General features: G+C 32.7%; 1 protein-coding gene across 1 annotated transcript; it reads left to right on the forward strand.

Moving 5' to 3' along the window:
* Positions 1-13236: 13236 nt before the first annotated feature.
* MONOS_14939 (uncharacterized protein) lies at positions 13237-21359 on the forward strand (the record flags this gene model as incomplete). The annotated part of the gene is made up of 3 exons (XM_067867781.1): positions 13237-13292; positions 13362-13447; positions 13732-21359. 3 exons carry the CDS (start codon positions 13237-13239, stop codon positions 21357-21359), a joined length of 7770 nt encoding a protein of 2589 aa, XP_067730921.1.
* Positions 21360-27967: the final 6608 nt, after the last annotated feature.

The following is a 27967-nucleotide window of genomic DNA, read 5'->3' on the forward strand; positions in this document are numbered from 1 at the left end:
ATATATGTCTAAATTTTTTTGAAAAGTCACAAATGTTTAATTTTCTAATACTTCAAAATTTTCATATTTTGCTCAAATTTCTGTTTCAGCTCACAAATCTCCTCAGGAATGTTTGAAATAGCGTTTTCAAGAAATAGATTCCATATTAGAAAAGTTTGGTGTTCGCGGACTAAAATATAATAAAAATATAAAACTTTTATTTATTGGAAAATTAAACATTTGTGACTTTTCAAAAAGAATCACCCATCTAAATATCAATTAATATACAATTCAAATATCAATTGCTATACCTCTGTGACCTGACAAATAACTTGAAGCCTCGTCTGTCACAAAAAAAAAAAAAAATAAAAATAAAAATAAAAATTTTTTAATAATTAATATAAAATAAACTATTGCTGAAACTTCTAAAGACTTTTCAAAGCAAATTGGAAAAGATTTGTTGATAGCATCTGTAATTTCTTATCGTTTTTTCTCTTGTGTCAGTGACCGTCAGTGACTGTCAATGACAAATTGTGACAAAAATATTCCTCAACTGACGTTTCGTGTCAAATAAAATAAATACAGTTTGTGCAAAAAATACCGGACAAGATCGATTCACAATAATTGCAAGAAGAAAAATTCTGATAATTTTCCTCAATACACATCTCATGAATACAAACTCAATCGAAATAAGATACTTTCAAAACAGCTTCATTTGTGCTCACAGAAAATTATTATTTAATTCTCGGAGAAATTGGATTTTTTGTTTCTACGAGAATTTTATAATAACTATTGTCTGAGCACAAATGAAGTTGCTTTGAAAAATTTGTATATCAAATGAGTTTGCATTGATGAGGTGTGTTTTGAGGAAAATTGTCAGAATTATTCCTCTTGCAATTATTGTGAAATCGATCTTGTCCGGTATTTTGTACGATGTCCGGTATTTTTTGCACAAACTGTATTGGGAACTTGATCACATAAGAAAAATATTTAATTTTTTCAAAATAATAGGAATTGTGACATGTGGATTTTCAAATTAATTATTTTTATTATTAAGAATTGTGAAATCATTATTAATTGCCCTTTTTGACAAATCACAAATATCTTTTCAGTCATTTTGTCATTTTTTCAATTTTCTCTTGTCATGTCACAGAGGTATAGAAAAAACATTTTTTTGGATTTTATTATGTTATTTAGACTTATTTTATCGTAATTTTGAAAAATCAAAAATTGAAATATTTGATCAAAAAATCGATTTTTCACAGAAAAAGCACACATAATGAAAAAAATTGTGATTATATATTTTCCGTCGTGTGACAATATGCGATGGAAAATGAATGAAAAATTGGACAAAAATGTCGGTTCATGGAAAAATGTGACTATAAACGAATGTGATTATATTCGACGTGATTATATCCGGTTTAGACTGTAATTAATTTTTTTATTAATAAATACTCATTGAAGAATTTTTGAATGAAAAAGAAAAAATTGCAAAACTTTGTGCAGTCCAATTTATCTTGAAAACGTAATGGAAGGATAAGAGCCAACCTATCTCCTTCCTGCGTGAAATCGGGTTTGTTTCAAAATAAAATAATGAGAATATGGGTGATCTTCTTTGATATTATAAAAAAGATCAAATTAAAAAAAAGGAATTAATTTTCGGCATTTTTGAAAAATTGATTTTTACACTCAATAGAAATTTCAAATGACACAATTAGTCATTAATTCTTATTCCTTCTTGATTTTCAGCCTTTTCATTTTTTGAATCAAAATTTTGATGAATAAGTGCATTTTTTTAAAAAATTAACAGTTTATTCTAAAAAATAATTACTTGGATGAAATTTTAAATCGATAACCTGCCAACCATGAGCATATTCAAGAATGATTAACATTTTAAGAGTAGAGTATTCAATTTTAAACCGATACATCAATGTCTAAAAATTGGACGAAAAATTGCAAAACATTGCTAATTATTCATTTCTTAATAATTCCAAATATTCATCACAGTAGAAAACGGGATGGAAATAACGCAATTTTTAGTGAATAAATATCTCTTTGTATTCATTCAACTCGAGTGAATCAATAAACCCGACAACAGAACCTGAAACAAATGGACAAAAACAAACAATGTTCATAACAACAGATTCAATTGAACTGCTCTAACAGTTTTATTTTAAAGATCTTATTCGTTTTCAGTTTCCATATTGATCCGATTTTGTCTCTTGAATATTTTTTTCTTTTCATCCAATTCCAACTTTTTTCTCATTTCTCAAACTTCTTTTAAATGAAAAGATTGATTTATTAAAATCAAACAAACCTCACCTCTTTATGTCCTTTTCCAAAAATATGCTGTGCTTCGCTATTTATTGGATGAAATTTGAATAAAACATTTTATTTTGCATAAAGATCGTATATTTGAATAAATAGCTTTTATTTCAAATACAAACAGTTTTTTCGAATAAACCCGATTTATTTGTAAACTGAGCCTTTTATTAAAGTTATATTTTTTTTTGGGATTGATCGATCAAAATTTTCAAAAGTTGAAAAGAATAACATTTTGACAAATCATTTGAGTGATGAAAACAAAATCTCATTTGTGATTTCCATTGGTTTCATTCATGATTTTGTTAAGACGAAAAATGAAAGAGGCAATGGAACGATGAAAATAATAAAAAATCGTATTAAAAATGGTAAATAAGTCTTTAGTGAATCTTTTTTTCTTTTTAAAACAGATAAATATGTTGTCTTCTTATTCAAAATATATATCCAATTTCTTTTTTTAATCATAAAACGGAAAATTTTTTTATCAATATCTGAATATGAAAAAAAAAAAATGAATCATTGAGAATTCATTTTACAGCAAATTATCCAATCTTTCGACATGCTTAAGTGATTATCGAGATTTCAATTATGTTTCTTCTAATTATCATTAAATGAATTCTAACTCACAATTTGATGATTTTCTGACAAGTTTTCTTTGTGTACACGCTCTTGAATTAATTTCTCTTATCTGTTGTTGTTGAATTTCCTTTCTCCAGGAAAATTCAGTTTCCTTTTGTTTTTTGCTCTACATCAGAGAGTTTCAAATTGTTCCAATCGATTGCAATATTCGTTATCCAGTAAGCTATTTTAAAATATGATGAGAGACATTTGATTCCACTAGAGTGTTTTTCGGAAAATCGAAGCAATAATTTCTTTCAACGTTCAAAATACATTCGACTGGAACACAGCATTTGGCTATCTCTTTGTTCAACTCTTCAATCGATTGTTAACTTTTTGAGAAAGATGTTTCAAAACTCGATGATGAAGAACTTGCCTCAGACAAACTTGAAGGAGAGGAAAAGCATAGAGATGATGAATGAGAATGTGAAGGCGAGGAAATTAAAGCACATGAAGAATTTGGAGTAACTGCATTTGATTCCATTGTTAAACTTTGAATTTGCGACTCTGCCTTCATTCTGTAAAATTTATCAGATATATTTTTCTTTATTGATGTAATTAAGCGTAATTCAGTAAAATGGCCTTGGTAGCCTTTATCACCCATAATTGCCCATCTGTCAATATTTAGCTCATTTGATGTTCTTCTTTTCTCTTCGTCCGTCATTTTCAGGTTCTCTCCGTATTTGTTCATTCCTTGACGAAATAAGGCCACGTCATGCAAATTTACTTGCTATGCGTTTGAAATAAACAACTCTTTGAAAGAAGGCCATGATGATACTGCGACTTCAACTTTCATGCAAATAGCTTTGTGATGGCCATCATAGTAATATTAATTTTCTTCGTATGGAACATCTGGCTTTGGAATTTTGATGGTTGTGGAATCTACGAGTAACGCTTCACTTGGAAAATCTTCATTCATTTCCTTTGGAGGTCTTGGAGGGATTGAAAACATCTTTTCCAAGACTGTGAACAGAAAAAAATTTATTTCAGCAATGCTTTTGCTCATCAATGTTTGAGAAGTCCCAAGAAACATTGCAATTCTATCCACATTCGTTGAACTGGACAGCCATTCCGAATAAATAATAAGTTTGTCATGAACAGCTAAAGATTGTTTTGGTTTTCTTTTTGGACATGATTTCATTTCTGATTTGATCAGATTGCCCAATTCGATAATTGTTGATGAGGGAACACGTAAACGTTCATTCCTATCAACAGAAAAATAATTATCGCAAATGAATCCGAATGTAACAGGTTTTTCCTCTTGCTTTTCTGATTGTGTTTCATATTTCTCAATTTTTTTTATTGGCTCATCATTTCTTTTTTCAAGCAATTTAGAATCTTGCTGTTTTCGTTTTTTCTCAGTTGGTTCAATATCAATGTCTTTGTGTATTTTTCTTTTTGTAGTGAACTTGTGAGCTGCCACAATGGGGGAAATCTGATTAGCGATTGGACTATCCATCAGTGAGATGTGAATTGTCAATTCATTCGTATCAACTCTTTCTATTTCTTTAAGAATAATAGACTCAACGCACGGAGTGTCAACTGTTGATGCTTGCAATGAAGTGGTTGACGCAAATGATTCCGATAATACTGACCCGCAGATTGAATGAATATTTGAATGATAGTCATCTGAACTGTTGAATGAATGTATTTGAGAAGCCAAAGGTGAACAGCTTTTTGTTTTCACTTTTCAAAAGAACTTGTGAATAAAAGAGAAATAATAAAAAAAATTAACCACACGTATTATCGTCGGTCTCACAAGAATTATGAAATGAACCGAAGTGCATCGGAAAAGTTTGGTTAGAACTCTGTATCATATTCCTTTTTTCGCTTGTTTCAATTAATGGGATAAGCTCTTTTTTTGAATTATTACCTAATATTGCATAAGGAAAAAAGCAAAGAAATAAACATTTCAAAAATCAAATTGTTTACAAATGGAGGCGAGATATCACCTCCCAGAAAATGCAATATCGAAAAATCGGATATGTCAAACATTTCTTTATGTTTTGCTACTGTTTTTAAAATTATTTGCAAATAGCGAATCTTCTTCTTTGTTTAAAAAAATATTTTTTAAGGAAAAAATTTATTATGGGCATTGATCAATCGCGTAATTTGTTCATTTTCATTTCTCATTAAATAGTGAAAAGTTTTATTCAAATACCTTGGTTTGCTTTTTAGATTTTGTTTCTGTTTCATGAAATATTGCGTGATTATTGAAATCTTTTTTAATCAACAAAAACAATGATGTGATCTTCAAAATTAACAATTTGAAGCAACGCTATTGTAATGGAAATAAACATAGTCAAATTCATATGAGATGTGTTGTTATTATTATTATCTTTCTTTTATTTTATTAAATAATCTTGAATATTCGTTATATTTTTGATAATAACTTGTGTTTCTTTAAACTTCTCTCAATATTGCATAGAATTTAAATCGCAAAGCGTATGCACAGTAAGTAGCAGCGGGAAGCAGTGCAAAGCTGGGGGAAGCTGGGATTTGAGTGTGAAATGATTTAAAATGTAGTTTTGACATATTAATTGATTATTAGTCAACATAATTGAAAATTGAGGAAATCGAGATTAGAGAAGTGAGAAGAAAAAGGAGAGAAGAGAGAAAAGAAGAAAAGAAGACAAAGAATGAATATATAGTTATTATTTGTTTTGCTTTTTTTAATTTATTGTTTTTTGTTAATAAATAAAAAATAAAACATTGAACAGCTCATATTTTTTATTTAATTATTTAGTTTGATAATTGCAAAAATTGTTTAAAATTTAACAAATAATATAGCTGGATTTCTTTGAAATGTGAATGCATCCAAATATTCTTCCAAGTATTATTTTCTCACTCCATAAGGAGGAAGATATTTTCTTTCCAAGCTCCACGTGCTTTCAATTCGTTGTGTGTGAGCTTTTGTAATTGGATCAACAAATCTTTTACTGTTGTTAACCGTTTCGTGAAGATAATCTTTTTCGTTGATTCCGTTATAACCCTTCCAGCAATCTATAAATATCTTTGTCTTTTTTGAAACATGCTCCTCGATTGATGAATGAAGAATTTCATGTATTCTTTTTTAGACTGGCAATAAAAAAAGCTTTGATTTTTCTTCTTTTTTTTTGGCCTCTCTATTCCACCCAATATCCAATTTTGCCTTTTCCCTCTTCCTCTATTGTATTTTCTCGTTGGGAAAACGGCTTCATCAATTTCAACTTCAACATTTTCTCCTCCAATTTTTTTTTATGTTTCTTTTTGAAGAGCGATATTGTCTGTCCGAAATTTGCAAACATTTTGATAACTGTAATTGGAGATTTTCCAGTAATTAAAAAACAATGTTTTTGAGACATTCCTGTCTTTAAACACAAAGCCATCAAACAAACACAAGAAATTCTCATTCTTAATTGGCTAAAGTGATTGTTGGTCTTTTTGTTAATTTGTTTGTGTCTACAAACAAATCTTGTTGCATGATCTTCAAAAACAAACAATTTCATATTTCTTTTGCATTTCCAGCAATATTTGTTTTTTTCCAGTATCTTATTCTCAAACAGCCAGTTCACTGTTTCTTTTTCTGTTGAAAAGATTCGAAATAACTTCCTAAAGTATATTCTCTATTCTCTTTGATTTTGCATTAGAAAAACTAATTGATTAATTTTTAAATAACAAAGCAAAGGTTATGGAAATCTATCCAATTAATTTGCAAAATTTTTAACAATTTTTGCAAATATCAAATTATATAATTATATAAAAAATATGAGATGTTCAATGATATATTTTTTATTTATTAACAAAAAACAATAAATTATAAAAGCAAAACAAATAATAACTATATATTCATTCTTTGTCTTCTTGTCTTCTTTTCTCTCTTCTCTCCTTTTTCTTCTCACTTCTCTAATCTCGATTTCCTCAATTTTCAATTATGTTGACTAATAATCAATTAATATGTCAAAACTACATTTTAAATCATTTCACACTCAAATCCCAGCTTCCCCCAGCTTTGCACTGCTTCCCGCTGCTACTTACTGTGCATACGCTTTGCGATTTAAATTCTATGCAATATTGAGAGAAGTTTAAAGAAACACAAGTTATTATCAAAAATATAACGAATATTCAAGATTATTTAATAAAATAAAAGAAAGATAATAATAATAACAACACATCTCATATGAATTTGACTATGTTTATTTCCATTACAATAGCGTTGCTTCAAATTGTTAATTTTGAAGATCACATCATTGTTTTTGTTGATTAAAAAAGATTTCAATAATCACGCAATATTTCATGAAACAGAAACAAAATCTAAAAAGCAAACCAAGGTATTTGAATAAAACTTTTCACTATTTAATGAGAAATGAAAATGAACAAATTACGCGATTGATCAATGCCCATAATAAATTTTTTCCTTAAAAAATATTTTTTTAAACAAAGAAGAAGATTCGCTATTTGCAAATAATTTTAAAAACAGTAGCAAAACATAAAGAAATGTTTGACATATCCGATTTTTCGATATTGCATTTTCTGGGAGGTGATATCTCGCCCAAATAGATAACATAGAATAGGGAAATGAATTAATAAATGCAAAATTTTAATTTCTTTTATAAAAAAAAAAAAGGTGATTAGAAGGTGATTATATGGGGCAAAATATTTCACTTCAGACATTATCATTGAAAAATTATGCACTTTTCTTTGACTTTTTGAGAACAAAAAACATAATAAGAATGGTTCTATTTTTTGACATTCGTGTAACGTTTCAAAACATTTTGCTATTGTGTCAATGACGTTTGTTTGCAGCGATGAAAATCTAATTTATTTTGAAATCTGATAAAGCGAAATAAAGTTATAAGTGAATAAATTTTTTTATGCTTTGCGCACTAAAAGCTTGAAAGAACGTATTTTCCCCCATATAAGAATGAAAACCAAGATTTTTCCATCAACATAGTTGAAACATTTAACAACAGTTCTCTCAAAGAAACGAATATCCTAAAAAAGAAAATGGTTTTTGAAAAGAGTATTAGTAGTTGAAAAGATAACATCTGAAATCATACGGAGTTCAGTCACAAAAGAAAATTGATTTATCTAATTTGTTAAATATATTCTTCCTCTTTTGAATGTGAACCGTGTTCCTTTTATTACTCAATTAGAAAAACTCTTGCATCTGATGAAAAGTTTGTTGTTTTCATCTTTCAATTCGTTTTGAAGAAATCTCTCAAATGCATAGACAAACAGCCTTTCTTCCATTATGTTCGCGAATTGAATTTTGTTCTTCAGTAGCATCAAACCATCAACATTTGCAATGAACCAAACAGTCACGATATTCAGTTCTGCTTTTCAAATTTTTTTTTTCTGCCTGCATCGTTCAGAACAGGTGAATAATATGTTAATCCGTTTTCGGTACACAAGTTGCTTTCAATCAAGTCATTTGCACTATTTCAAATTGAGTTTTATCTTGAATCCTTTATAAAAACCTCTAGCATCTCTGACAAGGTGATTTCCACATCATTGCTAGTCATCCTGTACAGCTCCCATATTTATGTTGTTATTAGTGTCGATCGATTGAGCTTCTTCTGTATTGATTATTCTATTGTTTTATACGCCTTTCTTTGTCAAACCGAGCTTTTATTCTTCCTCCACACCTCGTGATCGACTTCTTTGCAGTGACCGCTTATTTGCTCTGGCAAGCTATCCTCAGATTGAAAGCACTCTTGTTCGTGCTGAATGATGCAGCATGCAGATGGAGGTGTGTGAGTTTGGTGCTTTTGCTCCCTCTTTGTCTCTCCTGTTCGTTTGTAGCTCATTGCAAATATGCACAACCAATTTTCAAGGGATTATTTTAATGGTGATCAATGTAGAAAAGCTTCTTTGCAAGAGTCTGCAAAGTGTGTGCAGATTGAATAATGCTATGTGCATTCCCAGCCATGTGAAGCGCAACAATATAAGTGGAAGAGGATGTGCTTTGTATATGAAGAGCTCACATATGGTTCCAGCTGTGCAACAGTTTTATTTAACCTGCAATATTTGTGCACAACAATGCAAACTAAACCATCAACTGGAAGTGAACATTGTATGTTTCTTATGAACTATCTCTTCACAGATGATCCACTTCACGTTCGAACAAATTACAAAATATCCTCAATCGATTCTATGAAGCGAACAATCATTAACTGATTCATATGTGTGATTATTTTTGAAATCATAAAAATTTTTCGGGGTGTCGATTTTTCAAACGTTGTTTGTTATTGTGTAAAGACTTTGCGTTGAAATTGTTTAATTATCACAACTGCTATCAAAACAAATGTTCAAGCTAAAATAGAGATAAAGATATTTTTCATAAGCCTTTTCACTTTTCAGTATTTTTTGGTTGATTTTCAAAAGATATTTTCGAACCGAATTCTCTGAATGGCAAAAATATGATATATAAAATAATTGCCCATATCAGTTCATGTTTTTTGATTAATTCTTTCAAAAAGACATCTGTTTAAAACAAAATAACGTTTCAGCATGAACAAGTAATCTCGTTAGAATAATGAAATCAGAGTTGTTTATTTCCTCTATTAAAAAATAAAAAGTTTATGAACTGAGTTCTTGCTTGAATAACGCAGGATAACTCATCTTCATTTCCTTTTCAACGATGAAATTCAGATTGTCTGATACAAAAACGATGAGATGAAGTACTAACCATGAAACAGGAATTTGCAAGAATCTGTATTCTCTGAAGTGAAAGATATTTTGCAATAGCCATGAGCAACATGTCAAATATTTTTGTTAAACAAATTATTGCATTCGGACAAATAAACCGATAGCTATCCTTCCTCTTTTGAAGAAAATGAAGTGCGCAAATTATTCCTATTTTGTTGATTGGAAAGATTTAGAGTGAAAACAAAATTTTTGTGTCAAGCGTTTTCCTTTTTGAAACAAACAGAGTTGTTGTGAATTCAATTTCGATTTCTCATTTGCCTGAAACAAACAATTTATGTTTTGCTTCTTCAACAACATAATAAAGTTCAATAATTGAAAATGAAGAAAAGTAGAATTAACTTTAAAAAACAGAAATATTTATGAATATTCAACGAGAAAAATACTGTGTAACAGTTTTAAATGTTGAAAAATAACAACCTTGTGTTTCTATATGAATGATATGTCCCTCATCCATTCGATTATTAATGGGTAATTATTTTTGTAATCCTAACTTTTATCGGGACGTTGATAATTAAAAAGTTTTTCTGTTCAAACAAGTTAATTTGCAACGAAAAGACAAATGCAATGCAAAATGTTAAAAAGCCAATGTTTTTGATCAAAAAATGTGATATTCTTCTTGTTAAATGAGTTATTATTTTCTAGTTTTTTTCAACCTTTGAACATGAATATTCAAACTGTAATTTTTGTAAGAAAATCTCTAATATCAAAAATAATCACACAAATAGAATGGGGAAAATGTGGAAATTGACTCTTTTGAAAAATATTTCCAACTTGTGTTGTGATCGAAGTTGTTAAAAAAATGATTGTTCAATAAAAAACTTCAAAAACATCGAAATTTTTCACTATTTTTCCATTACAATATCTCTCAATTTTTGATTCGAATCTTTCATGGTTGATTCGAGAAAGGAGCCATTTATTCGAATAAACTGTCTCTCATTCATTTATAAAGGGGTTTATTTGAAAATTGTCAGATCATTTAAACAAAAACTTTATATTCACATTTCATTCAATGAAAAATGGATTTTTTGATTTTTCAATATATTGTTTGAATAAGGCAAAATAATGTGTTTTTTCGAAAAAAATTGTTTTCTCAAGAGAAAAGAGCATTTAATGAAGATTTTTCAAAAATGTGAAAATTGAAACATTATTATTTTATAAATTCATAAATAGTTATCATTTCTACAAAGCGAAGTGATATTTTGTGCAATAACAATAAGATATAGTTTCAAATAGTTTAGCAAAAATCGATGATATAATTGCCTAATTTGACTGCATGCAAAAAATTATTGAATTTTTACTTAATCTGTCTTTCACATGTTTCAAAATAAACCAGATTTTAATAACTGAAAACAGGCGTTGTTTATTTCTACAAAATGTTTTCTTCCCTCACACATATTTCAAAATGTGAATCCAGTTAATTTGAAAAATTTGATCACAAAAAAATCTTCTGATGTGCTTTATCATTCAATGGAAATACCTGAAGTTTAACATTTAACTCCATTTTATATAAATGCCATAAATATTATAATAAATAAAATTCATTAGCAAAAATTTTTTTTTATCAAAAAAATTTCCAAATTAGAAAAAAACACAAAAAAAAAGATGAACCAACAATTTCATATAACATTAATACTCGCAATCAAAGTTTCAAAATTGCTTTTTAACTGGAATCCGATAAGAAATGACTGATTTTCATACCACATCAAAGAGAAAGCATGAAAAATGAATATTTATGAAATTTTGATAATTATTGATTTTTTTATTTTTTCTATATAAAACAAAAGGATTAAAAATTTTCCACAAGGAAAATGAAGCTGTTTTAAATAATAATTGATGTAACACTTATTTTTATTTGTATCACAAATCTGATTCGTGAAAAAAAAATATTTTTGATTTGAACCATTAAAAATGTTCTGATAACTGTAAAATCCAAATAAGATTATATTGCAAGAGCAGCATCGAAAAAGAAAAGACTAGAACTACTCTACTCTTTTTTGCGATGAAGATGCAGAAGCAATAGAATTGAAAGCGAGGGCTTGTTCAACTGAAGGAACACCATCAAATCCTCATTTTGCCAGTGCAGTTCAACGGCCAGATCAAACAAAAAAATTCTGAAGAAAGGCAACACATAAAAGTAGAGTCCGCCAGCATTCCCTTTTTGAACAGTCAGAGCAAAATTACTGTCAACAGTGAAGCAGATGTTGATTCCTTTGATAAAACACCACAAACACCGTGCTCAACAACAGAATATTCCTTTGCGTACTCCATCATATTTTCACCAACATTTTCTTCAATAGTCAATGTGTTTCATTTGCCTTTCCAAGTGAAGCCAAAAAGATTTCATTAATTTCGTCAATTTTCCAAATCCACATTCCATTCCATTCCGATTTGCATTCTTCTTTGAATGTGTTTCCATTTTCATTGCAACTTTATCAGATTTGTCGAGAATGCATTGGTTGCATTTTAACATTGAAAAGCAATTTTTTGAACATCACTTGAACATCAACCACGTGACATTCTTCACAAGGTATAAATCATTGATACGAAAATTCTATTCAATTGGTTTTCACAATTCTCCATCATCTTTTTAAATATTTTAGCACGAGATATTTTGAAGATGCACCATTTTATTTTATTGAAATACACACGATTTTGTCAGAAAAGCGCTGGCTTTGGCGAGAATTTGTATTGATGGGAATTGCTTGAAGAAAAGATAGCATCATTGAAACACAAGGAAGAGAGCGAAGAAAAAGAAGAAAAAGAAGAAAATTGAAAAGAAAGTGAAAGGATGAGATTCATGAGAAGAAGAAGAAAGAGATGGAAGCAGGGCCAATGCAGAACGGAAAGCGAGGAGCAAGAGATTGGGAAGGAAGAAGAGGCGGATGGGGTTATTAGTGTTTTGCAATGAGAATGTTTAGCTGGCAAAGAAGGGCAAATTGTGTTTGTTCTTGTTTGCAGATTAAAATTGATTATTTTGAATGATTAAAATTTGAAGAAATGTGAAATATGAGAAATGAAAGAATCAATTTCTATTTTTCATTTATTTTGGAAAATGTATTTTAGAGTTTTAATTACAACACATTAAATTCCTTTTTTTTTATTTATTTGTTTTTTTGCAATCATTTGGAATTTCTTTCTTTCTTTCTTTTCTTTTTTTTAAAGAATATGAGAAGAGAAGGTTCACATTGCATATTCTCTCAATTGGAACAAAGGATTTCTTGAAAGGCATTTTTTCTTCGAAAAAAAAGCAGATGAGTATTTTTGAATAACAAACATTGGTTGTTTGCATCAATTGGATAAATATGCAAAATTGAGAAGGAGCAAGAAAGTGGGGGATGAATAAAGCAGAAGAGGTTGTTTGGATGTTTGGAGCAAAGAAGCAGAAGAAGAGGGAAGAGAAAGAGAGGAAGTGAAGAGAAGAAGAGGGAAGAGAAGAAGAGGAATTGATCGATGAAATGACGTGAAAGTTGGAGGAAAGCTGTGAAGAGAGAGCAATTGATCAGCAGACAAGTGGAAGAAAGAGAAGGTGAATGAAGAAAGACTCATCATTTTTGAGCAATTGGAAAGGATTCATTTGACAATTAGAAAAAACACATTCAACTGGTGATTTTAATATCATTTTTTTTGATGAGAGACTTTCACCTTTTTATAACTTTGCTGGACAGCAATTTCTTTTTGAAAAGGTTTTTTTTTTCAATCTTTCATTCAGTTTCATCCTTTTTAAATTTTTTATTTTATTTTATTTTTTGAAGTGAAAGAATTTCATGTGCATCAGCAAATACCGATTCATGCCTGACAAAAACCAAAGAAAGCCACATGCTTTGGATGCGCCCCAGATGTATTTTAAAAGCCCACAAAATGATTTGCTGAAAGAAAGATTTTTTCAATTTTCCATTTTGATAAAAACCATTATTTATTTCTATTTGATCATCTGGAAAATATTAAATTTTTAAAGTCAAAATTAACATTCATTCCGCATGAGAATGCTTTTGCTCCTTTTTGCAAGTTTGATTCTTGGGAAGGCATTTGAAGCACAATATGTCTCTGGAAGTGCCAGATTTCAAAACAAAGGTATTCTTTCGAACTGTTATTTTTTCAATAATTCTCTTTATTTGGGTTCAGGTTATTCTAATGATGCACAACATCTATCAGAGATTGATATCAATTTCTTATTTGAACAGATTTCATTGTTGGAAGTGAAAAGATTCCAGTCAGGACTTTCTACAGTGAAAAACACATTTTTGGGATTGCACAATTCTACAGTTGGACTGAAAAATGTGGCAATTGAGCATTCTTCTTCAACATGTGTGCTAATAACAGGCAAATCGACTGTAACAATGGATTCCTGCATCTCTCACCAAAAATCGGAATCTCCGTTTCTTTTGCAAAGTGGGTCAATCTGTTTCACAAATATGAGTTTGATCCCCCAAAAGAATCTTTGCCCTTCCAGCCTCATATTTTCATCTGATGATTCAAATATTGTTATTTTGAGAAATTCCATCGTTGCAGATCTGATTGCTTCATCATCAGACTATTTCCTGCTGTCTGGAAAGAGCAAAAGAGAACAGATTGATCATTGTGCCTTCAGGAACATGTCAGTGAAATATGACAAGAACAGTGATTGGAACGTGGAACATTCATGTTTGTTGAGTTCAATGGAGAACACCATCATTCATTCTTCTGTTAATGTATTTGAAGGAGGGATCTCAGGTGGATCCTTTTCTTCAGAGAAATTTGTTTGCAAAAACACATCAATATGCAACGGAAAAAGAGAAGCAAATGCTTTGAAGAAAAAAGTGCATATTGATTCAACAGCAAATGAATCATTTTCTTTATGTGAATGGATTGATTGCACAGCCGAACAAGGAGGTGCACTTTATGTGCATGACAATGAAAAAGCCATCCTTCGAGTTGAAAATTCGTCATTTACTCGATGCAATGCTTCATCCACAAGAGGCGGAGGAATATATGCATTGAAAATTGCTGAATGCATTGTGCTTCATTCATCATTTACTCAATGCACATGTGCTTCATTAAAAGGAGATGGCGGTGGAGGAGGAATTAGGGTGGAGAATGTGTATGTGCAATCAATGGTCGACGATTGCTCCTTTCGAAATTGCTCATCCGGCAACGATGGAGGGGCAATGGAAATTCGTCCCACAAATACAAAAAGTCAGAAAAAATGCATCATCAATTCATTGTTTGATAACTGTCGAAGCAATCACTCAACCAACGGGATCGGAGGTGCGATAGATCATTGGGGTTGCACGGATCAAGTTATTTTTTCAAATTGCAAATTCTGTAACTGTTATTCAATGAATGGAGGAGGTGCTGTTGGTATATTAATTAATAGTTACAATAATGGAACATTGTTTTATTTCTGCTTTTTCCACAACAATTCATGTGTAAAAGGAGGTCATGACATTATGCTTCAAGATTCAACATCAAACAACATTGATTCGACATGCTATTCAACAAGGAACACAACAAATAGAGTTAGCACAGATGCATATGTTGTGATTGATAAAAGTGTATGGCTTCGAAACAATTTTGGAATAATGAGATTTGTTTCATCCACCGAAACGCAACCTAATGCAATTGATACATATGCATGTGGGTTGAATGAAATTCATCCTTGTGGAACTATCAGGCATTGCTTGACTCAGCTTATTCCTGATATTGTCACAGATATTGAGATACTTACAGGAACGATCACAGAAACCAAGAATGTGGATTGTGGAATTAACACTTTCACAATATATGGCCAAAGTGATTTGAGTTCAACAGTTCAAATAGAATTTGAAGCATCTGGTTTGTCTCTTTTTTCTGTATCAGTGGGAACATTGACAGTCAGAGATTTTATCCTTGTGCATAACTCGGTTCATCCGAATAACCGTGGGTCAAGGCTGTTTGAGATCACTGGAGCAGGAGAGATGCATGTAAGTGGACTGAACATTTCAACGGGAAGTGAGTATTCTTTAGAAACAGCGTTCACCACTGAGCTGATAAATGTTCAGAGTGGGATGTTTCAGATGGAAAATGTGAACTGGGCAAAGACTATCTCTTCAACTTCGTTGTTTTCGCTTTCTTCAACAAATGAGATTTCATTGACACTATCAGAATGCACCTTTGATGGGATTGAAAGAACAACCAGCGGAGCATCTGTGATGTCGTTTTCCAACGATAAGGCAAACATCGATCTGGATTCTTGTTCCTTTTCAGGATGTGGAAGCACATGTTCGGAAAATGGAGGATCGATGATGCTTTGTGTGGGAGAGGCGAATGAAGTGAAAGTGAAAGGTGGGACCTTTAATGAGTGCTTTTGTTCGTCATCCAATGGTCTTGGGGGAGGAATTCTTCTTCGATTATTCTCTGATAATCCAAATTTCCTGATCTCCTCTTCATTTGGAACAAACACAGCCAAGTGGGGAAGCGATATCTTCGTCTTATCACCAAATTTGGAAATGACTGCAAAATCAAAAAAGATCTCGTGTGTTACAGATTCATTGGATTCTTTTGACAAAGTTCGAGGATATGATAATGGAAATACGAGTGTGGCCATTCCTCCGTGTATTTATCTCCTTCCCACCCCAGAAGAAATATATGTGAGCAATTCTGAGGCATCTGATCATACGCATTGCGGAATAGCCCAATTCCCTTGTTTGACAATAAAACATTCGCTCACACGGTTGACAGGAACAAAGAAAGTTGTTGTGAGTGGAATGATTCAGATGAGCGATGAATTGACCTTTGCTGGACAAAAGCATGAAATCAGAGGAAATGATGATCAAAGTGGCTGGACAGTCTTTGATTCAAATTCAATTTCCAATTCAACGATGATAACAGCAAGTATAGAAACAGAATTATCAAAACTCATTTTCTCTCTTCCTTCTTCTCTCTCATCGCATTCCACTTTTATTTCATCATCTTCACAACTGTCTTTGTCTCATTGTTCTCTTTCTCTTCAAAATCATTCATCAGAATTATCTTTTCTATTCTTATCTGTTGAATCAGGAATCCTGACAATTGATTCGTTTTCTGATTCGTCTATCACTTTGAGTGAAAATCCATTGATTTCATTGTCTGGAAGTGGAACAAATACCGAGTCAATGAGCACCAAATGGTTGAACATGACGAACTGCACTTTTTCAGAAATAGAAAGAGCAGCTGGAAGTGGAGGCTGTGTGAGCATTGATAATGGCAACGATGAAAATTCAAATGGTGAAATAAATATTGAAGAATGCATTTTTGATGAATGCTCTGTATTGGTTGATGAAAGCAGAGGAGGGGCTATCAATGCTCAGTTGAAAGGGAGCATTCAAATGAATGTCATTTCATGCACATTCACAAAATGCACTGCACCAGCTGGAGAAGAAGGGAAAACTGGCTTTGGTGGAGGAATGGCGCTGAAGCTGATTGATGAATATTCTTCATTTGTGATTTCATCACCTGTTTTTGATTTAGAAAAACCAAATATTGCAAAATATGGAAATGATCTTTTCGTTGAAGCATTCAACTTGACAAAGTGCATCACAAATGACACACTTCCATTTGTATCTGGGCATCTTGCTGATGTTTCCTTGGATTCCATGAGAGGCTTTGATGGGAGTGACACAACGAATGCCATCCCGCTGGTGTATTTCTGGCGAACATTTGGCTCAGAGATATTTATTGAGGGAGGTGGAAAAGACGTGTGCATTTGTGGACTTTCAGATTATCCTTGTCTTTCAATTGGTTATTCATTGGATCGATTGCCAGGAGGAAATGAAAGGAATATTTACATAATTAGAAAAGGAATTCTTCAGAAGAGTGTTGATCTCAGTGGAATTTCAATAAAATCGGATGATACAAATAAATGCTCTTTGGAATGTTATTCATCACTTGAAGGAACAGATGAAGCTGTAATGAAGATTTCTGGAATCACAAATTTCGAACTAATTGACTTTGTGATCCCAACATCATTTGAAAATCGTATGAACGTTTTGATGCATGTTGATTCAAGCGAAGGATTGTTGACTGTGAAAAACTGTTCATTCACTAAAATGGAAGAAAGCGGAGAAGAAATAATTAACTACAGGCTGATCAAGGCAGATGGTGGAACAGTTCAATTGGAATTTGTGACAATGCAATTACTATCTTTTTCAAAGGATGTTATTTCTGTGTTATCTTCAACGATTTTGAACATTAAAAACTTGACGATGAAGAATGTTGAGCTGGATGGAGCAAGCGGATTGAGCATTTCAAAGAGTTCAAGGAGAGAAAAATATGAAGAAGAACAAGATGTTGTTATCGAGTGGAGCTCATTCGAAGAAGTCACTCAAAACACAACCAATGATATTCCAGTCATCCAAAATGACAATGATGATGAGCCTTTGAAAATGGTGATAAGAAACACAACGATGAAGAAATGTGGTGGAACGAGGTGCGGAAAAGGAGGAGTGATGTTTTGTGTGTTGAATGAGGGAGGAAGATTTGATTGCTCATTTTGCACGATATCTGAGTGCTTCTGCTCAACCACAGGAAGAGGTGGGTGGCTGTTTCTGGAATGCGTATCAGTGTCTGAGCAGCCTCTGAATTTTGTTCTCTCAAATATCGCATTCAAAGACAACTCTGCATTCAGAGGGAGAGATGCGTATGTGAGATGCCACTCAATTGAAACACAAATTGTTGAAGAGCAATTCTTGCTGGATTTCAGAGCACCATTTGTGAAGGAGCTTGCAATGTGGGGCTGCACAACAGATTCGTTTATAAATGAAGAAGATCTTCTGCTGAGGGTTGTAAAATACCAGAGCGAGACGATATTTGTATCTTCTGTTGCAGATAATCACTCAGACAGCAAGCAATGCGGAGAGTTCAGTGCGCCATGTCAGTCAATGGATGTTGGAGTGCAACATATCATTCCTTCATCATATTCTCAACTGCTAATCGCAAACGAAACAGTTGTTGTTGGGGAATGCAGTGCTCATAATGTCAGCATACACTCGCTTGAATCTCCTTCAGCTTCTTTTGTTCATCTGAACTCAACAATAACCAACGAGGGAAGTCTTATCACAACCTCAGAGAGTGTTCGGATCGAAAGTGTTAAGTTTTCCTTTGGCAAGTCGTTTTCTTATTCTGGAAGTTCTATCATTCATGAAGCAAATGGACAGCTTTCTCTTTCAATTGTTGATTTCTCTACAGTTGTGGAGTCAAACAGCATTCCATCTGTTGCTCTCAACTCAACTTTGCTGAGCATTGCAAATGGAATTCTGCATGTTGACAACTGCTCAGTGTCACTCCTTTCGTTCAAGAAGCCTTCGCTTCTGTGCAATGGAGATGAGATTAACATCACAAATTTCAAACTGGAACAAATTGAATCAATAACAGATATATTTGTGATTGATCAGTGCAAAGAAGTTGCATTTAATTGGGTTGTGGCTGATGAAGTGAAGCTATCTGAGGGCTGCATCATTGCGATTCATGGTTCGAATTCAGGAACAATTTCGATTGGAATCTCCTCATTCAACAACTGCTCGAGAAATTCAGAAGGATCTTCTGTTCTCTCTGTTTCTTCAGCTTCTGCTCAAATAACACTTTCAAACTGCACTTGCACGAATTGTATTTCATTGTCTGAAAAAGGGAGCATAATCCAAGTGAGCGATGCAACGAGTGTTTTGATAGATTCATGTCGATTTGTAGGAGTTTTTGAGAAAGAAAGGGAAAATGACAGAATTAATTCTTTTGAAGAAATTTGCAAATGGAGTGGATCACTTGTTCATTCAGCGAATTCTTCACTGATGATGAAAGACACAACAATATCGAATTCACCAGAAGGTGGAATAACAATGAGTGGAGGAAATGTTATAATTGAAGCCGGGAATTTCTCAAGCAATAATCCTTTTGTTCAGAAATATCCCTCTCTTCGTCGAAATATCATTTGCTCCGATTCTGCCTCATTGACTATTTCGAGCTTGAAAGGTGGAGATGGAGTGAAAGATAACTCTTCTCTTTGGGTCCTGAATGATGGATGCACCCTTGGAGGAATAGCAGGAGAAAGGCCATCTCCTTTCTTCATCCCAAAGCTCGAAGAGGCATCTCTCATTGATAATGGAAACAATGTTTCAATAAAATTCAAGGGAACACTTCTTCTTCCTTGTGATTTGTCATTCAAACTGGTGTATAAAACAGGGGATGTGGAGTTGGTTGAGACATATCATTTCGAAGAAGATGGTTTTGTTTCAGAAACGGAAGTGATTGGAAGAATCCCATCAGAAAATATTTCAACGATTGCAGATGAGACAGAGGTATCAGTGATGATTCTGTTTGGAAAACAATTGGCTGCGACTTCTCCACAGATACTGAAAAACAGAAGTGAGTCCAAGGTGAATGGAGATGAAAGGATTTCCGAAGGAGGAAAAGAAGGAAAATCTTACTGGTTGCTAATTGTTATTATTATGGCATTTATTCTTCTTATCATTCTGATTATTGCAGTGGTATTCATTGTTAGATGGAGAAAGGCAAAGAATGAGAATAAAGATCTGAGAGAGATTGTGAATGATACTGTGAGAAAAGATCCAAAGCTGATTGAGATGACAACAATGGAGATGTCTCCAGAGGAGCAGTGGAGGAGAGCAGAAAGAGAGGCAGAGAAGAATAATGATGAGAGGATCAAGAAGAGGGTATATGCGAAAAGCCTTCAGCATTCAGAATCGTCAGAACACTTGCTGGCTGAGAGTGGATCGACTGAATACATCTTGGGCAGAGACTCAGACAAGATTCCTGAATGGGCATTGGAAAAGGTGGATGAAAAAGAAGAAGAGACAAGAAAAAGAACACCTTCACCTTCCATTTCATCTATTTCATCCACTTCAACAACTGATTCAGATTCAACATTTGTTCGATCGGAGAATCTGTGCCCAACCACCTCATCGATGTCAAATCTGGTGGATGCAATGGCGTGCTCATCACCACATGATAAACTTATTGTGGATTTGAGGGATTCACTTTTCATGCTGCTTCATGGGCTGAATAAGACAAAAGAGATGGCAATTGGCACTCTTCAGGAGAGGGAACAGACAGCTGCTCAGATCCTGTTCTGGGTGGCCAATCTTGCACTTCACTCTTTTGATGAAATGGAAAACCCACTTCAATCATTATCCAACCTCAGTCCTCACATTGTATTATTCTCTGAGCATATGGTCATCTGCATTGTGATGCATTCGGACTTATTATCAGATGACTCAGATTCATCATCGATCTCATCAACAACAGTTGTGACATCTGTCAGTGATGATGATGATGAAAGTGACTCCCTTCCTTCATCTGCCTTCGAGGATGAAGATAGCTTCAAAAAAGAGTGTTTGAGGTGGAAGGCGCCAGAGCTGCTGATCAACAAGAACATGGGGGCAACAAAGAAGTCGGTGGTGTTCTCGATCGGGATGATGCTGTGGGAGTGCCTGACACTCCAGATCCCGTTCGGAGATTACGAGGCAGAGGTGGCTGGACAGAAGATAGTGAATGGTGAGAGACCAAAAGTTGAATGCATCCGAGAGCTGTCAATGGGAGCGATTTCGGAGAGGTGCTTGTTGGAAGAGGGTGGAAGCAGACCGACGCTTGTTGAGCTGAAAAGAGAATTCATCCAACATTTCCCAGCTGGAGCTGTGATGCTCACTGTTTCAGATGCGATAGACATCAGCAGAGAGACAGACAATGGAAACAGGGAAAGCGGGACAATATCAGAAGGGAGCATTCTTGGTTCAGTGAAGGAGTGAGATGATCACGCACAGACTGAGAATAGAAAGCATTCACCATATGTGGATATTGGAAGTGGTGGCTTCTGTTTGAGCTCATTGGTGATTAATTAACAAAAGGAATTTTTGACGATATTCACAAAGCAGGACAAAGGAAGCAGCGAGATGAATAAGGAGTGAAGAAATAAAAAGGAATACCGTGAAAAAGGAAAAGAAAAAGAAAAAAAGCAGTGTGTCAATCATGCGGATGGCGTTGCCACAACTGTGAATTATGATAATAGTTGTTCTATAGAATATTTAAAGCTGGCTTTTGTTATTTTTGGTGAATGAATAAGATATTTCATCATTTTTTTTAAAGTTGATCAATTTTGAAATGGATTGTTTTCTATTGTTTTCTGAATCCTTGCTTTTTTCAAAGAAGTTGTAACTCTGGCTTCTATATATAGCTGAAAATGATTCTTGCAGAGACAAATATTGAAATTATAATAATTTTTTATGTTTCAAAAGTTTTCACCATTTGTATTTGTATTGTTCCATTTTGTTTCAATCCTATTCAAAGAATTCCATTTGAATTAGCTTTTTCTCACTTTTGTTTTCGTTCTTCATTTTTTGATAGCCAGCCTTTTTCGTTGTTTCTTGTTCTTCGCATGTGTATATATTCATGTTCCTCACAAGAATTTATGCAATTCAGTTGTTTGTATTTCAAATTCATTTCATGTTTGTATTCATCCACTGAATTTTTGGAGAAGAAATATCATTTTTCAAATCCCCAACAAATGAATATGAATTGCATCACGATAATTCATCAAGCATGTCTCTGCTGCAAACAAACAGATTCTGACAATCTTTTGAGAGATTTCGGAGACAAATAATTTTCATATTCCACTTTTTCATCTGTTCTTAACTTATCTGAGAAATAACTCCAAAACAAATTTAACAATCAATTTTTTAGCCAGAAAAAAACAAAGTCCGAAACTTTGATTGATTCAAATAAAAAAACTAATATTTTGTCATTCTTTAATAATTATTTCATCAACAAATATTTGAGAGAGAAGATTTTTGAAGTTTTTTCAAAAACTTAAGCAGAATAACAAAATCACCACTCAAGCTGTGAGACTCAACAACTCCAAAAAAAGAATGAGAATGGAATTACTGATAAACATTTATCGCCAAGGGGATGAATTGACTCAATCTCATCTTCTCTTTCTCTTCTCCTGATCAAATGATCTGACTTTTTCTCCATCCTCTTTGTTCTTCCTTCACCAAAAAATTCTCCTTTTCTTTCCATCCCATTTCTTTTTATTGTGCATCTTCAGTTGCTTCCCTTCCACAAAATGATTTCACTTTTCTTCTTCTTCTTCTTCCTTTCTTCTGGCTTTCTCATCTTCTCCAACAACACAACGAGAAGTATTGTCTCATCATCACATTCATAACAAACTACCACTGGATATCCACACTTTCTTTCACACACAAAGTTCATTTGATTCTGCATGAACCGGTTGGCGAAAGAAGGAGGAAGATGAAGAGGAAGATGAAGAGATGTGTATTTTGCGTGTGAATCCCTTTTCGCTTCCGTGAACAAATCATCCGTTGCTTTCATGAGAGACATCACTCAGAAAAATAATTCGGTTGTTGGGCATGACAGAGCAGAAACATTCAGATGCCGAAATGTTGGACTGTTTGTTTTTCTCAATGGATATGCATCTGGAAATGAACATGTGGACCGAACTCTTGGAATCAAAGCAATTTATTGCAAGTTGAAAAAGACACTTTGCAAGAACACATTCAACGATATGAGTCTTCGGAATAAGGTGCAGATCACAGGGCTGATATTATCAGATGCGCTGATGAATAGTGAATATGTGTGCAAGTGAAGGCAGAGTCGATGAAAGTTGTGGAGATGGAACTTTAGAAAGAAGAAATCGCAGAAAAATAGCATTTGAGGACAAATCATAAGATATATGCTGTTTATTCAGCTGTTTTATTGAATTTTCCTTCAATTATGAATGTTCATCCAATTCATTCTCCTTCATCGATTCATCTTCTGTGACAAGTTGAAGGCTCGTAACATTGCCAAATCTGAAGAAAATCATTTCAGTCATTTATTTTGTCCAAGAATTGTTTTGATAACAAGTTCTTTAAATCTGTACCTCATTAATCTTCCACATGAAAAAAGTCAGGGTTGATCTCCATTCCTTGTTGCACGCCTTTTGATCAACTTTTTTCAATAAATGTTGAATTGTCACCATTCTCATGCATTTTCGTCTGAAATAATGTGATTGAAAGAATATTCGTTATGTGTGGATGAAAAGAAATGAAAGAAAAAGAACATTGTTGAATTCGAGTGGAGTTGAATGAAGTGAAAAAAAAACACCAATTTTTGTTGTCTGTTGAAGGAGTTGAAGAAGATGTTGATAAATGAAATGAAATGAAATGGATGTGAACAGATGACATTTTTCCATCAGAATTGTGAATGAAAAATGAAATGAAGACCCACCTATTAATTGATCTGCTCAAAGGAAGGAAAGCGAAAGAAACTATTTCTGGTTCATGTGGTGGAATTGTTGAATTGTTGGACAAAAATATATCAGAGGATTGATGATTAATTAAAGAAGTGACAGAAATTGACAAAAATGTTGAAGATGGAAAAATCAAAAAGAAAATGAAGGAAACGATGAGGAGGGGGAAGAAGAAGAAGAAGAAGAAGAATCTGAAAGAGAAATGAAAAGAAATGAGTTCGATGATGCTCCTCAGAAATAGCAAAACAACAAATGCGAACAAGAATCATCTGATGAAAATGCATTCATCATGCACAGATTCAAATTTCATAACAGCCAACAGCAACAACAGAAGGAAGATTAATTTTGTGTTGCACCGTGAGACTTTGATGGCTATTCAAACAACAAATTCTCAAATACAAAGAAGGCCTTCTTTCCACCAGCTTTGTTAAAAAAACTATCATTAATGAAGAGATCGAAGGAGAAGGAGAAGGAGAAGAAAACTCATTGCTCACAAAAATGCAACTTCATATGGATTGCATTTGGGAATGACGTTCAAAATAAAAAATCTGTTGTTAGGAACGGAATTATAATTTTTGAAAATACATAAAAAATTATTAGTTTTGCATTGATGAAAAAAATTCTTCAAAAGAACACACATGCTTTTCCTGTTCCAAAAACAGAAGATTGTCCAATCACTGATACTGTCAATCTCATTTTTCTTGTTTCCATGCTCCTTTTTCCGTCATCCTTTTTCACCCTAAAATATCATTCTTTCAATGTTTTCATTCACATTTTTTTCCTGAAAAATATATCTCCGAATTTCATTCTTTTCAAGAGCCTTCCAATTGTTGGAATATTTCTTTTCGCTCTCATTCAAATGCTTTGAAATCGAATTTGTTTTTCTTCTCATCACCCAATTGAAAAAGGAAAATATGCAATTCCCATCTGCTGATTGTCTCTCAGCATCCAGCACTCTTCTGATGTTCCCCTCAGAAAGGCAAAGGATTGTTCATAAACATCATTTATCAGATTCTTGGACTCTGAGAAGGCCACAGATGGAAACATCTTCAAAATGAACAAGAACAATAATATATGCAAACATGCAAATATTTTGATTTTTTGAAAATAGCTGAATTTCTTTCCAAGATGCTTTTCTTAACAATCATCTTGCCCAATTCCATCAACGATGTCCCTCCTTCGCTGTCTCGTCCCTTCAAGCAAATTATAACTGCCCATTTTGCAAAAAATTATTCATTCATCGATTTCTCATTCATCCTGTTGCAATTCTTGCACAAAATATTGCTTTTGATCAAAGCATCCATAACAACAATACTGAAAAGATATTGTGTTATTTCTCTTTGTTGCACCTTCTCAAAAATGCAAATGAAAAAAGACACGGAATGGATAAATATTTTTTCGTTTCTATTTTGATAATTTATTTTTCACCAATTTCTTCCATCTGTTCATATGCAAATTCAATGTTAATGATAAAAATGGTATTGTTTTTTTAATGCAATGGATTTTCAAAAATGCAGAAAACGAACAACACAAAAAAGTTCACAGGTCTTCAATTGCAGTTGCATTTGAATTTTTGATTATCGTAATTTTATCTTTGTTTTTTTCATCAAAGAATTGCTTTCTGCGCTGGAACAGTGTGGCGAGGAAGATCAAAATCAGAAAATCGAAGAATTGAATGGAATAATTGATGAAATGGATGGAATTGCAATTCATCGGACTTTCACAAAAGAATTGTTCAACAAAATTTACAAAATGATTGAAGAAAAGAAAACATCTGTGGAAAATATCATAAGATTGTTAAAGCATGTTGGATTTTGCAAAGTTCTTTTGAACTTGCGATGTTATGGCTTTTATTGTTCTTCACTGTCCATGAGATTTGAGAAAATGATTGTTGAAAACGAGAAAAATGAAGAAAAGATCGAAAAGTTAATGGCAGATCTTTGCGAATGCTGTCTTTTGCTGAATGAGCAATTTTCTGAAAAATTGATGTTAATCAGCGTGACTTGTCTTCTGAAAGCCGTCTTTGACAAAGAAGAATGCATGGAGAATCAAAAAGATGTTGAAACATTATTTCTTGCGTTGTCTTGTGTTCGTAACTGTGCTGTTTGAATTATTCACATGCTTTTTAATTTTGTTTTGTTTTATTTATTGAATGTTATTATTATTATTATTTAATGTTTTTTAATAAGAAACTTCCAACAGAATTGTATTTGAATGAAATCAAAGATGTTATCCAATATCATCAGGAGCATCATCACCTCACTCTGCTTGCCTATCAATCAACATGGGATTTTTTGATATTCAGATTATACATGTGTAAAGAAGTGGAAGACACTATTGTGAATGAACTGCATTTTGGAAGAGAGGCAGAAAGAGAGTTGGAAGAACAGATGAAATGTGTGGATTGGAAGAGAAAAAAAGAAGATGAAAGGGGAAAAGAGGTGAAAGAAGAGCTTGTTTTAATCAGATGGCTCACAACATTGGCGTCTTTCTTCAGCATTTGTTGTTTGCGGAATGATGAATGCTCAGGGCTTTTAAGCAGAATAAAACAGGTCTTTCGAGCAGCGAAGGACAACAATGGAGAGATTTGCAATAATTGCTTTTATTGCTTTGTGGTTGCTGTGTCAAGTGAATCAATGAGTTCTGATGATATACTGAACAGTGGAGCCATTGAACTTGTTTTTGCGGAAATGAACAGCTCGAATGAAAGAAATACTATATTGAGAAGTTGCAAGCATTTTTTCGAAAATCTGTGCGAAAGATTGAAGGGAAAGATGGAAAAAAGGGAAGATGAAGAAAGGCGAAAAGAGATCAAAAGAAAGATAATTGAAAGGATGGAAGAAGAAGGTTACGAAGATTGCATAATTGCATTTTGTTTTTTCACTGCTGTGGATTCATTAGGAGAAAGATATGTGTTTCGATTTTTTGATGATTCCATTATTTGTTGTTAAGTTATGTTCTGTTCTCGTTGAATTCTTCGCTTGCAGGCATGATATTTCTTGTAGACAGACAAGTCAAGAAATTTTTCAACTGAGAAATTATAATTTATTCCTTATTATGGAAAAATAGATAGCAACAGCTTAATTTTATTCTTTCCTAATTTGATGTTTGAAGCAAAAAATAATAATAATGGATTTAATCAACTTCACACTTGTTTTTTTGACTTTTCACATTGCATGGAATCATTTGCAACATCCATTGATTCATATGGAGCAATAATTATTCTTCAACATTTAATTTGAAATTATTTGAACTTTAGATTTCATTTTTGTTTTGAAAAAATAATTTCAAAAAATGAGTTTCTTCTTTTGAACGCAGTAAAAGCCATGACATCCTTTGATAAAATCGTTAATGAACTCAAAAGAATGCAATGTTTTATATAATTTTTAATTTTGAGTGAGTTTCATTATGTTTTTCAGTTAACGAAGAAATTAAGGCATAAAGTCATGGACAAAACCCGGGAAAGGGACAAAACCCGGGAATGTCTAATGAAAAACTCAAAAAAGAAAAAGTGAGTTGAAGAATTTGATATTGAAAAAATCAAACATCTTCCTTTTGTTCTTCTATTGTGCAATATTTAACTTTTTTTAAAATGATGAAATTTTTGAATGAAATAATTAAAATGAATAGATCGTAAAGCCATCATATTTGCTTTTTCTTTCAACACGTCTTCTCTTCCTTCGTCTTCAGAACTTTCAAAGGTTTTAGCCACCGCAGAATTCAGAAGATTAAATTCAAAAGTAGAAAAAATTAATTTTCTTCTTTCAAGAAAAGATATTACACGCAAAAGCATTATTTCATCTGGCTTAGTTTCTTCTTCAGCTCTATATCGACATATCTCTTCTTTAAATCAGGGAAGAGATCCCCAACACAATGGCAGACCGAATTTGTTCAACAAAGATGAACAATAAGAAATAGAAGACTGAACTAAATCTCTTTTTCTTTCAACGAATAAAATTACATTCAAAGACATCATTAAAATAGTTTGGTTTTTGTTTAAAAATATGAATTAACTTTTTTGATGTTGTATCTTCAGGCTGAACACGTGCTGCAAAGAAAAAACCGAAACAAGGATGACAACAGCGAATTGGCAGAAATTAATGAAAAATG

This window comes from Monocercomonoides exilis (genome assembly GCF_001643675.1).
Source record: "Monocercomonoides exilis strain PA203 chromosome Unknown scaffold13-1861174, whole genome shotgun sequence".
NCBI lineage: Eukaryota > Preaxostyla > Oxymonadida > Polymastigidae > Monocercomonoides > Monocercomonoides exilis.